This window comes from Bison bison, unplaced genomic scaffold, assembly GCF_000754665.1.
Source record: "Bison bison bison isolate TAMUID 2011002044 unplaced genomic scaffold, Bison_UMD1.0 scf7180017864063, whole genome shotgun sequence".
Taxonomy (NCBI): Eukaryota; Metazoa; Chordata; class Mammalia; order Artiodactyla; family Bovidae; genus Bison; species Bison bison.
This window is the reverse complement of record NW_011494635.1, coordinates 4465460-4481240: the sequence shown is the minus strand read 5'-3', so window position 1 is coordinate 4481240 and position 15781 is coordinate 4465460. Positions and strand designations below refer to the sequence as shown.

General features: G+C 38.6%; 1 protein-coding gene across 1 annotated transcript in view; it reads right to left on the bottom strand.

The window, feature by feature from the left end:
• Nucleotides 1–15781, bottom strand: part of GDI2 (GDP dissociation inhibitor 2) — a 28215-nt gene that overhangs the window by 12162 nt on the left and 272 nt on the right. The window contains exons 2-4 of the mRNA XM_010836364.1: nucleotides 5964–6071; nucleotides 2934–3033; nucleotides 281–415 (exon numbers count right to left, since the gene is read on the bottom strand). Coding sequence (XP_010834666.1) covers nucleotides 281–415; nucleotides 2934–3033; nucleotides 5964–6050 — 322 coding nt within the window. The 5' untranslated portion in view covers nucleotides 6051–6071. The remainder of the gene's footprint in view (nucleotides 1–280; nucleotides 416–2933; nucleotides 3034–5963; nucleotides 6072–15781) is intronic.

Sequence of the window (15781 nt, the reverse complement as noted above, 5' to 3'; positions counted from 1 at the left end):
ATCTGAAAAGAGACACTAGACCCAGGAAGGCCCAGCTTCACCAGCAACAAGCTCCCAGATAAAAGCTCTCCGAGGCATCAGAGGGGGAGGCACTTTTGAACATCTTGTTTACGGACATATTGTCAACTGCCGAGAATAATGTCTGGCACATAACAGACATCCAATGACTATGTTGAGGGGGTGAGCGGGGGCATGGCCAATGCAGGGGACTTTGAATTTTATCCCTAAGATCCCTTTCCATTATAAAGTTTTAATATTCTGTGAATATAAAATTACTTACTAGATGCCAGGGCTTCTGCTTCAGTGGAAGGAACCTTGTAGATCTTTCCTCCCTTATAAACAAAGCTCCCTTCAGTCACTTTGAAATCCAGATAGCGAGTAACCTCCGTAAAAAGCAGCATCTTAACCAGCTGACCTGTAGGAGTCACATAATTCAAACTGTTACTTACATCTTACTACTTTCAAAAGTTAGAAGTAGTTTACTGATACTAATGGCTTTCCAATTTTTTCTTCGCATCATCCATTAGCTCCTACAAAAGTCCTCAAAGCCATTTCTAATAGGACAATCAGAATGCAGACGTATTGTTTGGCAAATTTAGCCTTTTTTTCAAATGTTACAACTTCAAGGTGAATAACTTTATCAACTTGCTTTTGTAAAAATTATACAATAATTATTAGAAGTATGAGGTTTAGAATTACAGTACTATTACAAATAGGTCTGGGTTTCTTTAAGGTTCCTACTGCATATTAAAGAGAGGCAACTCAGGCAAAGTATTCCAGGAATTTGTGTTTTTCAGTTTCTAAGTCAATTTATATTTATTAAAATGAACACTAGTTTTGGATCAAGAAAAATCTAGGATAAACCAAAAGAAATTTTAGTATACTAGAAGTAGTAAACTTCTTTGAGAAACCAAACAAAATTATTTTAAAACTTATTTGAAAGGATAAACATATAAGGACAATCCAAAAAACTTTTTTTAGAATAAAAAAGTAATGAGGAAACCTTTATGCAGTCAGATATTTCAATATACTGTAAATTAATTAGTCCATAAATCAGTGTAAAACAGAGACACACATATAAGAATTTAATATATGATGACAGTTTCCTAATCAGAGTAGAAAAGATATTATGATGCTGAGGGACAACTGATCAATTTGAAAATAAATTTCTATCCCTACTTCTCAAATAACGGGGTAATAAAATAAATGTATTCATTCGGTAAAATAGATGAACTTATTTCTACAGTGGAAAAAAGAAACCATAATACCATTAGAAGTAGCTATCAGAATTTGAAATTTTAAAGATAGCCTTTCAAATCAAAACCAGTAACAGAATGATCAACCAATGACTTCATGAAAACTAAACGCTTTTGTACAGAAATGAAACACAAGAATTACATGTAAGGCCAATGACAAACTGGAAAAGATACTTTCTGCTGCTTCTGCTAAATCGCTTCAGTCGTGTCCGACTCTGTGCAACCCCATAGAAGGCAGCCTACCAGGCTCCCCCGTCCCTGGGATTCTCCAGGCAAGAACACTGGAGTGGGTTGCCATTTCCTTCTCTAATGCATGAAAGTGAAAAGTGAAAGTGAAGTCGCTCAATCATGTCCGGCTCTTCGTGACCCCATGGACTGCAGCCTACCAGGCTCCTCCATCCAGGGGATTTTCCAGGCAAGACTACTGTAGTGGGATGCCACTGCCTTTTCTGAAGATACTTTCAACATACTTTAAAAGGGCATTTAACAGCCTTTATAATGAGCTATTTTACATTAATAAAGAAAAACACAAAAATGTCTACAGAAAAATGTTAAAAGCAGAAAGCAATAAAGGGCATGAAAGCCAATGAACTAGAAATTTCACCCTCCAGTAAGCAGATATATATTAAAATTCCATTATTCCATCTTTTAGTATGACAAAATTCACAAAACCTAAAATGAATCATATCTGGGCATGGTAAAGGTATTGGGGAAGCGGCACAGTTTACCGGCGAAAGTAAAATCTGGCAATATAAAGGAAATGTCTTAAAGAGCCCTGCCTGAATCCCCATGCTGTACTTCCTGGAGTGGACAATGAGACTTATCTCTTCCACCACCCCACCCCACCCCACTTCCATCCCTCCCTCCCTCCCTCCCTCTCTCTCAAACATTCACAGTATAATGATTGAAAAAGATGTTAACTGGGAGGTGGGGGGCGGGGGGGAACTGGTAGATTATACACCAAAATATTAACCATGTTTCAAGATGATAAGATTTTGGTTATGCAAATTTTATTTCCTTTCTGCTCATCTGTGTTTTCTAATTTTAATTATTTAAGTAATAAACTTTTTGTATTTACAATTAACCTCAAGAAAATTCACTTATTTAAATCCAGGATTAAATTCAAATAAGATCTTTCCACTGAAACAAACTATAGAACACAAATTCCAAGGGGGAAGGGGTGGCGCAAACATTTTCATGGGACATAGACTACAATTTAGTTTTTCAACCTCTTAGAAAAAGATGCTAAAATCACAGCAATTTATAGATACTTAGCTGCTCTAATTGAAAATATCAACAATCAAAATGAAAAAATAACAGTGAAAGCCTACAAACTAGAAAAATATTAAAATGGATGTTTCTGAAGGCCCAGTTATCTAAGATTGTCACCAAGTATCAAGAGGAAGTCTGTTACAAACACAATTTTGATGTGTATGATGCCAGAGCATAATTTTGTTTCTCCAAAACAAATTACTGATAAGTCAGTGCCTCCTCCCTCCATTCTTAACGTACTGACCCTTGAAGCCTTTAACGGACCCTATTACTCACCATACTGTTGCATTCAACAAAATCCACTTCCACCTACTCGGCATAATACTCTATTAAGAGTCAACGACTACTTTCTACTTTCAAATCGGAGTCAATGTCCTGTTACAAAGTTAAGTTGGAATTCTTTACCATTTGCCATAAGGAACTTGGGGATTAAGTCAACATTCCAGTCTCTTCCTCTGCCCATGGATGCTGGTGGAGCTCCGGGTATCTTAAATCTTTTGTATAACTAAAACCAAAACAAAAACACCCATAATGTGACAAAATTTAACTTTCATTATGCAACTACTTTTGATGAAGTGATTCTGATATAGCAAAATACCACCAACATGAGGTAAAGGACAACAAGGGCATTTCATTTTTACTCAGGCCACTTTGCAATATTCTAACACATCCACAAATTAAATACATTACTAAACTAATAAATGGTAAAATAAACATCGCAGAGGTGGTGTGTGTCTGCTCTTTACTAGCAAGAATGCAGAACAAACTGTTACTGAAGTACTAATTCTGCAAAGTTTGAGACTCTAGACAAAAAGCAGCTTGCAACTTAAAATTTAATATTCACTCAAACTCATGAATCCTATTGCTAAGGTGGAACAAAATAAACAAAGTTTGTATATATTCATTCAATAAAAACCCCAAGTGAGGGCCGCGGGGGGGACCCAAGTTCTCACATATATTACAAAAGAGGACAACTCAATCAAAAAATGGACAGAGGATAAGAACAGACATTTCTCCAAAAACATACAGATGGCCAAAATGCACATGATAAGATGTTCAACAACCAGAGAAATGCAAATCAAAACTGCATGAGGTATCATCTCATACTGGTCAGAATGGCCATTATCAGTAAGTCTACAAACAATAAATGCTGGAGAGGGTGTGGAGAAAAGGGATTCCTCCTACACTGCTGGGAGGAATGTAAACTGGTAAGGCCACTATGGAGAACAGTATGGAAGTTCCTTAAAAAACTAAAAATAACTACCATAAGGTTCAGCAATCCCATTCCTGCCCTTTCTAAATACAGCTTGTACATCTGAAGTTCTAGATTCTCATACTATTGAAGCATAGAAAAACGCGGTTAGAATACATTCACCCCAAAGTTCCTTATACCATGACTTACAATAGCCAGGACATGGAAACAAATGTCCATTGACAGAGGAAAGGATAAAGAAGATGCTTTACATATACATGATGGAGTATTATGCAGCCATAAAAAATGTTGTTAATTGTTCAGTCCTTAAGTCATATCTGACTCTGCAACCCTATGAACTGCAGTAAGCCAGGCTTCCCTGTTCTTCACTATCTCCCAGAGTTTGCTCAAACTCATGTCCAATGAGTAAGGGATGCTACTGAACCATCTCATATATTCTGCCACCCGCTTCTGCTCTTGCCCTCAATCTTTTCCAGCATCAGGGTCTTTTCCAACGAGCCAGCTCTTCATCAGGTGGCCAAAGTGGCTTCATCAGGAGCTTCAGCTTCAGCATCCGTTCTTTCAGAGTTGATTTCCTTTAGGATTACTGGTTTGATCTCCCTGCTGTCCAAAGGACTCTCTAGCATCACAATTCAAAAAGCATCAATTCTCTGGTACTCAGCCTTCTTTATAGTCCAACTCTCACATCCATACATGACTACTGGAAAAACCATAGCTTTGACTATAAGGTCCTTTATCAGCAAAGTGATGGCTCTGATTTTAATACGCTGTCTAGGTTCATCATAGCTTTTCTTCCAAGGAGCAAGTATCTTAATTTTGTGGCTGCAGTCACTGTCCCCAGTGATTTTGGAGCTCAAGAAAATAAAATCTGTCATTATTTCCACTTTTTCCCCATCTATTTGCCATGAAGTTAGGACCAGATGCCATGACCTCAGTTTCTGCATGTTGAATATTAAGTCAGCTTTTTCATTCTCCTCTTTCACCTTCATCAAGAGGTTCTTTAGGGCCTCTCTGCTCTCTGCCATCAAAGTGATGTCATCTGTGTATCTAAGGTTATTGATATTTCTCCCAGCAATCTTGATTCCAGCTTGTGCTTCATCTAGCCCCATATTTTGCATGATGTACTCTGCACATAAGTTAAATAAGGCGGGTGATAACACACAGCCTTGATGTACTCCTTTCCCAATTTGGAATGTTGTTCTGTGTCCAGTTCTAACTGTTGTTTCTTGTCCTGCATACAGGTTTCTCAGGAGGCAGGTAAAGTGGTCTGGTATTCCCATCTCTAAGAATTTTCCACAGTTTGTTGCAAAGCACACAGTCAAAGGTTTGAGCATAGTCAAGGAAGCAGAAATAGATATTTTTCTGGAATTCTCTTGCTTTTTCTATGATCCAATGGATGTTTGCGATTTGATCTCTGGTTTCTCTGCCTTTTCTAAATCCAGCTCTTGATTCTCATACTATTGAAGCATAGCTTGAAGGATTTTGAGCATTACCTTGCTAGCATGTGAAATGAGGGCAATTATACAGTAGTTTGAATATTCTTTGTCATTGCCTTTCATTGGGACTGGACTGAAAACTGACCTTTTCCAGTCCCGCAACCACTGCTAAGTTTTCCAAATTGCTGGCATACCGAGTGCAGCATTTTAACAGCATCATCTTTTAGGATTTTAAATAGCTCAGCTGAAATTTAATGAAATTTGCAACAACATGGGATCAGCCAAAAAATAAATATGAAAAAGAATGTGTGCACATGGATATATACATATGTGTAACTGAATCACTCTGCTGTACAGCATAACTTAACACAACATTGTAAATCAACTATATTTCAATAAAATAAAAGGGCACTAAGCTTTGGAGTCATATAACCTGGGTTCTCTCAGCCCATCTCTGTGATTGAAAGCCCACAGAAACTATTTGCCATCCGAAAAAACAGGGATAAAATCTTTGAGTGGCTGTGATCAGCACTGGTGTGGCCCCCAAGCACCCCATCCAGTCTACACTCTATTACCTCCAAGGGACAACTGGTACCTGCTCCGAATGGCAACAGAGGTGACTATGAAACATTTCTTCTAAAAGCCCCAAATGAGGAGCTCCCAAAAATTAAGATGCTACAGATAATCTATTTAAAAAAACAGAACTGAAACCATTCATAAAAAGTAGAGATTCACAAGGAAAAGACTCGAAGCACAAAAGGCACCTTCATCCCCTCTAGTACTTACATCTTCCAGCGGTGTTATAGATGCACTCTCTCCTCCATAATACGGGTTTCTATCCATGTGAAGAACTTTCTTGCCATTCACTGACATTATACCTGACAGGATACATTCCTACAGGGAAAGCATAAACATCTTCAAAGGAAGGAAAAGTGCTATAGCATGTTTCAAACACAATTTTTTTAATAAGCCTGTCATTAAACATTCTTTTAGTAATTAATGCTTTTTGTACAGGCAATGTATGATGTAACTTTAAGGACAAACCCCTAAAACCACCAGAGTTCAAAGTGTGGTCAGTGGACTCCTCTGGGTCCCAAGGTTAAAACTATGTTCTTAACAACACTAAGACATTATTCATTTTTTCCCACTGTGTTACATTTGCAAGAGCAACGGTGGATAAAATGAAGGCAGTGGCTCCAACTGCACTAGTCATTATATTCTTCACCACAAGACGCTCATAGTTTAAAAAAAACAAGGTCTGTTTCACTTAAAACTATCCTTGATGAAGCATAAAAAGTCACCTCTCTTAACACCCTCAAACACCCATCTTTTAAATATCCTGTGTAGCAAAATGGGAAGTATATATAAAGCAATGCTGGGTCTAGGAAAGCCTTTTGGGTGACTAACTCATAAGCTGAACTAGCTATGTTTTTCATGGATCACCATTTTTACCTGGACAAGTAACTGACTGACAAACTATGCTTACTCAGACTTAAGTACTGGGCAGACATTTTCACAAAAATGAATGTCAAAGAAAATTAACTGATAGTGTTTGCTGCCAATAACAAAAGCCAAAAATCTTTATTGAAAATTTGAATTTTAGGAAACTTATATCCATACCACACGCACGTCAGATCCTTTCAGACAACATCAGTGACACTGCATGCATCCATGCTAAGTCACTTCAGCCGTGTCTGACTCTTTGCGACCCCACGGACTGTAGCCCACAAAGCTCCTCTGTCCATGGGATTCTCCAGGCAAGAATACTGGAGTGGGTTGCCATGCCCTTCTTCAGGGTCAGTGACATTAACAAATACGAGTTTTTGATATTGCATAATGAAATGTGTCAACAATCCAGAAGATCTGCAACTTAGTAAACTAGTACTTCCCAAGTGACCAATGATGTTACAAAATCATACAGTGGGCTAATTCAAAGTTCAAGCTAGATTAATGTATTTTAATCTAATAGAGTATACAATGTTCAGTGATGTGGTTTCAAATTTCATATTGCAAATTAATCTTTAAAAAAACTTGCCACTTGTGTTTTGGTATAAATCAAAGCACAGCCACAACAATCTGAAAGGCTATTAAAATACTCCTCCTTCCAACTACACATCTGTCTAAAGCCTGATTTTGTTCATGTGTGTGAATGCTTAAGGCACTTCTGTCGTGTCAGACTCTTTGTGACCCCACGGACTATAGCCCACCAGGCTCCTCTGTCCATGGGATTCTCCAGGCAAGAATACTGAAGTGGGTTGCCATGCCCTCCTCCAGGGGATCTTCCTGACCCAGGGACTGAACCTGTGTCTCCCTGCACTGCAGGCAGATTCTTTACCACTGAGCCACCAGGGAGGCCAAATTTTCTTCATATACTTTAGCTAAGACAAAAACCATGAAAGACTGAACGCTGAAGCAGGTAAGGCATTTTTTTGTTTTAGAAAACAGTTATACTTCAAAATATTGTTTTTCACATTAACATATAGAGTTTATCTTTGTTACCTTTAAGTGAATTAATAAAAAATTTTTAACTTCTCAGCACTGATTTCTAATAGCATAAATATTGAGAGATACTCTTACAAACAAAAGCTCATCAGGGTCCTCAATTTTTAAGAGGAAGTAGATCCTGAGACCAAGAATTTGAAAACTAGAGCCCTAAATGAAGCATCCAGGAACCATCCAATTGATTAAACGATCACTCTCAGAAAAAAAGGTAAATAAAGAATGAGTATACTGAGACATATTAAATCAAGATGGGGAGAGAGGTTAAGAAAGAATCCAATTAATGAGAAGAAACAGAGACGGGATATACATTCACTCAAAACCATTATACCAGAGTTTAGGTGATAATAACTTTTTTTTTTTTAAAGGACAAAGGTAATCCCCTGTAACTTTATAAATCCTAGTGCTTCTCAAATTTATCCAAGACTCCACACACAGGGAACAATCTCTTCCCCCTAAAAGCCTGACTCTGAAATCTTTATCTTAAAAAATTCATACACATTTCAAATTTTCCTCCATAATGTACTATTCATTTTAATATTTTTAAATATTTTAAATTAGTTACTATCAGGTTCAAATTTTACTCCAGGAGGGTGCATCTTTTTATATTTGGATCAAGAAACAACACATTCTGAGTACCCCAGTAGGCCACCTCTAGCCACAATCACTTCTCAGCCTCAGCCACGCTCATGACTTTTAAGAGCAAAGATTTGTTTTTCCAGAGTTTCTGAACTCTGAATAAATGGAATCTTGTAGTATACAACTTTTAGTCAACATCCATGATTTACTTGCAGTCTAAATTTTCTTACTCTTGCTATACAGCAGGGGTCCCCAAATATAGGAGCCAAATCCAGTCTGCAGGCTGTATTTATAACTGAAGTCTTCCTTACACCCGCGGCCATTCCTTTACACATCGGTTGCTTTCAGTGTACCACAACAGCACTGTAGTGTCGAAAACCACAGGGCCTGACAACCTACAATCTGACTTTGTGGACTTACACAGGTTTGCCTAACTCCACCAGCAGAGGATCTCACAGCGAGCTCCTGGCTTGGTCATCACCCCTGAATTTGTTAGAAATGTAAATCTGAAGTAGATTCTAAAAGTTTACTTTGCACCCACATCACCCTGACACTTGTTAAAAGACTGCAAGACTCCCCACCCCCACAGAGCTTCTGAGCCAGCAGGTCCTCATGGAGCCTGAGAATCTGCATTTCTCACCAGCTCCCAGGTAACGTTAATACCCCTGCTCCAGGATCAATTTCAAGAATCCCGAGGAAAGCAGTGCTGCTCAAACTTTATTATCAAACACCCAGGGATCATGTTAAACTATAGACTTTGAATCCATGTATCTCGGGTGAGGCCTAACCTTCTGCATTTCTAGTAAGTTCTCAGGGTTTGCAGCATGGACCACACTACAGTAACAAAGTCATAGGAATCTACTGAATGACTACTCCTTACAGATATGCCACACTTACTCATCCATGCTACTACTGATGGACACTGGGATAGTTTCCAGTTTGGGGCTGTTACAAATAATGCTCTATCAACATTCTCAGTGTGTCTTTCTTACATGCATGCACTTGTTGGATATTTATCAAGGAGAGTAAAAATACTGCCAAACAGTTTTTCAAAATGGTTCTACCAATTTATACTTGTGCAAACAACACATGAAAGTTCCTGTTGTTTCATATCTTGCCCAACACTTGTGTTAAGTGTCTATTCATATTATTTGCTCATTTTTAAAATGGGCTCTTTTTTACTGTTATACAAAAATTCCTTATATACTCTAGATATTTTTAAATGCTTTAGTGGCTACATGTACTGCAGATATCTTCATCCACAGATTGACTTTTAACTTGATAAACAGAACTGAAGGTATTTTAACTGTAAAATTTAACTCCAGTATTATCCAAAGCAAGTCCCTTGCTTAAAAATCAAAAGAAGCAATAACATGTGATTCAACGTATTATATGAAAGTAGATGTAATATTTACAATCTCAGAAACAGATAATAGCATCAACAGAGGAAAACCAAATACTCATGTTTCCCGTCGACAAAAGCAGACTTCATGGTTCAACTTTCAGAAGCAAGATCACAGCAGCAACTTTGAGTGTTGCAGAGCTTCTATATATAACTTTTCACACTCCACTGCAAGTAAGCATGCCCCACTCCCTGGAACATGGCTCTAAAACAACCTCCGGAGACTGAGGCCTAATAAAGGACCCAATAATATAAAGATTCCACAGTCCAAAGAGCTGATACTAATTACCTTTAAAGAGCCTTGGAGCAAACACGATAAAAGCTGATTAACAAATTCGCAGGTTCACTGATTCTACTGAACTATCAATAAAAGACTGCTTCACACTGCCCAGAGAATACATAGTAGCACGACTGTGATACTTCAAACTTTACAACATGAAGTCATTAACTCACTGATAAAACATGAATCGTATCTGAGTACAGGGTATATATTAATGATCTCAAAATTTTAATACCCCGCTCCAGTCCTCTTGCCTGGAGAATCCCATGGACGGAGGAGCCTGGGAGGCTGCAGTCCATGGGGTCGCTAAGAGTTGGACACGACTGAGCGACTTCACTTTCACTTTTTACTTTCATGCATTGGAGAAGGAAATGGCAAACCACTCCAGTGTTCTTGCCTGGAGAATCCCAGGGACGGGGGGGAGGCTCGTGGGCTGCCGTCTATGGGGTCGCACAGAGTCGGACATGACTGAAGCGACTTAGCAGCACCAGTACGTTAACAATTCAAAATTAAAATTCACTACTACCACCTGGTGAATACAGAATAACAAGCAAAGTACAAAGTCAGAGAAACTACTCCAAATGAATTTCCTTTTTTCACACTAGAAAACCAGGACCATTCAACATCTATGTCAAGAATACTGATAACTTTTACCAGGAAACACATATGAATGGATGTTAACCAACACAGTTTTAAAACTAAAATGCTCCACATTTAATTTCAAACTCACCCAAAAGTGACCTGAAAAGTGAACATGAAAGTTGCTCAGTCGTGTCCAACTCTTTGCGACCCCATGAACTATACACAGTCCATGAAATTCTCCAGGCCAGAATACTGGAGTGGGTAGCCTTTCCCTTCTCCAGGGGATCTTCCCCACTCAGGGATCGAACCAGGAGAATATACAGAGACTCAACCAAAATAATCAGAACTAAAAACCATCTTCAGAATCCAAGTTTTTGTTTTCTCGGTTTATTTATTTTTTGCTATTATGCCTTGTTTATCTTTTACTTCTAGGGCTGAGAGCATGTCAGGTACTCAATATGCATAAGTGAATGAATGAATGCATGCATGCACTAATGAGATGCACTAGGTAATCTCAAGCAATCTCAGGCAGGTCATTCACCGAACTGGGCTCAGGCCCAGAATCCAAGTTCTTTATGATAATGGCATCTTCATGCTGTCCTACGAAAAGAAGTAACCAGATTAAACAAAATGGTTAAAGTTCAGCTGCAGCAAAATTCTAGTCTCTGTAGATGTGTGGGTGTGGTAATGGTCAGGAAGAACCAATTAGCTATACTGCACCCAACCCCTGACCCCAGCCGCTTCCTACTTAAGGGCAACATAGGCTTGAAGAGAGCCAGACACTCTAAATTCTCCTGCATTTTAAATTTCTGGTATAATTAAAGCAAAAAAAAAAAAAAAAATAGAAAGTAAAACCACACAAAAATGTGATCCGGAAAACAAGGTACCTAACAACTCATGTTAAAGAAAAGTGCCTTTTGAAAGCTACTTGTCTAGAAATATGAGAAAAATATACTAACCAGAAAACTTAAATCAGTTCATCTCAGCGGTATGTATCTTACAGCAATAACATAATAAAAATGAATGCCAGTGTTCAACAGAATGTTTCTTCAAATGTTTGTCAAAAGTCAATTTATCTTGAAATTTGGTTCTAATTATATCATTCCTGCTCAAATCCTCTCTTACTGGCTAGAAGATGAAATTCAAACTTCTGAGCCTGTCTTCAACATCCTTGGTGACATGCCTTCTTCCCAACTCCCTCATCCCCTAAACATAGGTTCTCTTCTAATACTGACTTACACTGCTCTCTCTGCCTAGAAAAATCATTCCTTGTGTTCAAAGCTTACCAGTATTTTTTAATCTTTTCCAGTATTGATCTCATTGATTTATAGCACTGTAAAGATGTAAAGCATAATGCTTTGAATTACAAACATCTTGAATATCACAGTAGTTTAGTGAACATCCATCACCTCATGTAGATACATCAAACAGAAAAACATGTTTCCTTGTGATTAGAATACTTAAAGATTTACTCTAACAGCTTTCACTTATAATGTACAGCAGTGGTCTCTTTATCATGTTACACATTACATCCCTAGTACTTAATTATCTTATAACTTAAGTTTGTACCTTATGATTACCTTCATCTAAACCCCCTCCCCTACCCTGCTTATTATGTTTTAAAGCCAACTTAAATACCTCCTTCTTTATGAAAGTTTTTGATTCCAGTATCAGAATTCCCCCTGAGAATTGAACTCTCTTAACAACACTTTCTCACATTAACTCGTATTATAGCTACCCCTCGTATGACAAGAAGCTACTCACAGACAGGTGTGTTTGCCTTTATACTGACCATAAACGAGCACAATGGCCATAGACATGTGAGCCACAGGTTTACCTAGTGGTCTTTCCAACCAACGTCTCACTACTACCTCAAAATGCTGATGTATGTCTGATTTACTTCTACTCTACTGGACCAGTATACTTGAGGCTGATTTAAAATACAGACTGCCTACACAGTATTTATACCTTTCAAAAATAAGACAACTGCATATATTGGTCCTGTGATCACTACTGCACTGGACAAAATGTCCTTTGTCCACAGAACTCTAATAGCAATGGCAAAGATTTTCAAGGAGCAAATACAAAAGGCAATTCAAGATTTTTTTAAAATCAGGTACAAAACCTCTTCGGCGTCACAAATTTTAATACAGAGAAAAGCGGAAAAGTATGTCTGGGATGTAAAACAACGTTTTAAACAAATAATGCTGAGAATAACCTGGTTAGAGATCACTAAAGTGTCTTTTTTGATTCACAGCTCCTTACGAAAATTACCATGCAGAAAAAAACACAAAATACCGCTGGGAAGCACAAGCAGCTGTGGAGTTAGCCGCCCTTGTTTTATTATGTATTACTATTTCTAAGACTAAGCACACAATTTCTAAGATTCATGAATTCATTGCCAAGGCCAAAGTCAATCAGATACAGCAAATTAGTGGTCAGAGGATGTCCATGGTCCCCAGTCTACTCATCAAAGTAAGCAAAGAGGGAAAAAAGGAAAAGTAGACTGTAGAACTACCTACCAAAGCCCAGCCGCCTAAGAGGACTTAGTAAGAAGGCCAAAGTTCCCAAAGAGCTCAGGAGGCCTCAATGGCTCCATTGTGTTACAGCAGTACTCAGTAATTAACCCTTCCTTTGTGAAATCTTGTTATCAGGTGTTCATTACATTTCTTAGTCTGTTAAGGAAGCTGTGATATCATTTGAAAGCTTTTTTCTAAAAATTATGGTTCTTTTGATTAATCTTTAATCCCCAGATCAATTCAACTTTTCCACTGTGCTGTCTTTAAACTGCTTCGGCTGATTGGGGAAAGTGGTGTTTCCCAACTATGTTTTATGGACTCTGGTTCTGAAAAGGCGCTTCTATGATTCAGTACATTTAAAAATACATTCCTCACTTACTATACCTCCAAAAAATGTTAGGGGTCTTTAAAGGGAAAACCATCAATTCCTTAAAATATTCAACTATATAGAACATTGCACTTCTCATAGACAGAATGAATATTTTGCTCTAGTTTATAGCAAACTGTTTTAACCCTTCTTTAAAGTTACTATCAATATTGGTGCACTAATATGACCGTATTTTAGACATAATAATCCATAAAAAGCAATGGCCACATTAGAAAAGAGAAACCCCAAAACTTCCTTACACTTTAAAAATAACAAGTTAATTGCACTAAAATTAACACACAAGAATCACGTAATATTTGGTATCCATAACTGACAACATATGCCTGTTTTCAGGTTCTTAAATCTCAGGCACTAAATATTTGTAAGTTAAAAATTAAGTAAATGGTATGTTGATATCAAATACTCAAATTATAAATTGAGGGTTTTTAACGTTGGTGGTCTCAAGCAATCGAAGTTCTCCTATCAATAAAAATGAGGGTAAAAGATTTACCATTATTAAAAGCATCCCATCATCACTACTACCAACAACTGTAATACAACAGTAATGGTACGACTGCTCCGAATTGATATAATTCCTAAAGAATATCTCGAAACAACACTCTAGGAAGGTTCACAGGAAATAGTTATCACAGCTATACAAATGACAGCAGAAATTGCTCTGATTTCTAAGTATGCACCTACCATTCATCAAAAAGGTCACAATTAATCCAAATGAAAATGTAAATAAGGTGCAACTTGGTTGTTATAGAGTTAAGACTGCCCGCTTTGATACAAAGTGATCCTTCTGAGCTAGGCATGTAGAAACCAGCATGAGAGGAAAAAAAGGAAAGGGGGAAAAAAAAAAGAAAGAAACCTGCACGAGGAAGGATATGCATTCATTTGCCTATGTTTAACTGACCTAATCAAGAGCAAATCTGAAAGACCAGCAATAACGGCAGTAACACAGTGGAACTAACTGGCTCTAACAAAAGGCTGGTAGCAACAGTGCCCATTCCAACGGGCAAACTAAACTACTAAGCTCAGCTCAGAATCCCAATTAAGCACTTCGGAAACGGAAAGAAAAAAAAAACCCAATCCTGCAGTGGGTAGGCCTACTCATCATCCACCAGCCCACCAAAGAAATTCAACCCAATATCTCACATTCCATCATTCTCATCTATTTTGTACAATTTCCCAGCCAGTCCCGTCTTTTTCTGGACTGGTCAAACATAGTGAAGTATTCAGAAATGAGTATTACCCAACAAGCATCATAAATCACCATAAACAGAAAATAACATGCCAGCAAAGTATCACTGTAAGTTTCCAACAATTTTTTCCTAAGAATATTAGCCAAATGCAAGTTTCAGTTTTCTCTTGTCCAGAGAAATCTAAAATAGTTATTCTGGAATGCTACCTGAAAAAAAATTTTAAATCTTGAGAGATTACAATGCATTTCAACACATTTACATCAAATGACTCAGGACTTTGAGATCAGTTCATATGGAAAACACAAGATCAAAATCAGGGTTCATCTTCTAAAACGAAGCAGCCAGCCCCATGTCAGAATTTCAGATTTTCAAAAAACTTTTGATAAATGGAAACGGTCCTGTCTTCAAACAGAATTCTTTTGCAAGATGAGCTATCTTCATTTTCTTTTTAAAAGCACAGAAAAGAAGTACAACTCCTGCCTGCGTTATCTGCGGAACATCACCTGAAGTCCTCTGAGCAGACAGCTAGGAAAATACATTTACCACGGTGACAGGAACACCTGGCCTCTAGCAACCAACCAACTCATCATCAATTCCTTTTCTCAGGGGAAAAGGTTCAGAAGCGCTGAGGCGGTCAAGGACAGACCACACATAAGGCTGGCGAAAGCCAGGTGAGACCCATTTGGAGGAAAAATCATTTCCAATCCCATGGTCGTTCAAGTGAGATTGGGAGGGTGGTTACACAGGAATGGACAATGCTTCTCACCTGGGGTGGGGGAGGAGGCTAAGAAAACCAGTTTTCTCAAAAAAAAATTTAAGTTCACAGACCTGAATTACCTACCCAACAGCGGTTACCTGTGACTGGTCACCGAAACTGACTAGCAGCGGGGCCTGGAAGCTGAGAAGGAAACGCCACCGGGCTAGGCTTCACCCTCCCCCACTCCTTTCCGTCTCCAGGCGCGAGAGGCCCTCGACCAACAAGGGAGGCGCAGCGACGCCGCAACCGGGGCTTTCTCGGCCTTGCCCTCCCCAGAGACCCTTGCTCGGCCGCCCCAACCGGTCCAGACACCTGCCCGGGCCGGGCTTTTGCACACCGCGGTGTCCCCTCCCCGCAGGCCCGGCTGCAGGCCCGGCCTGCCCGGAGAGATCCTGCCCGCCCCGGGAAGAG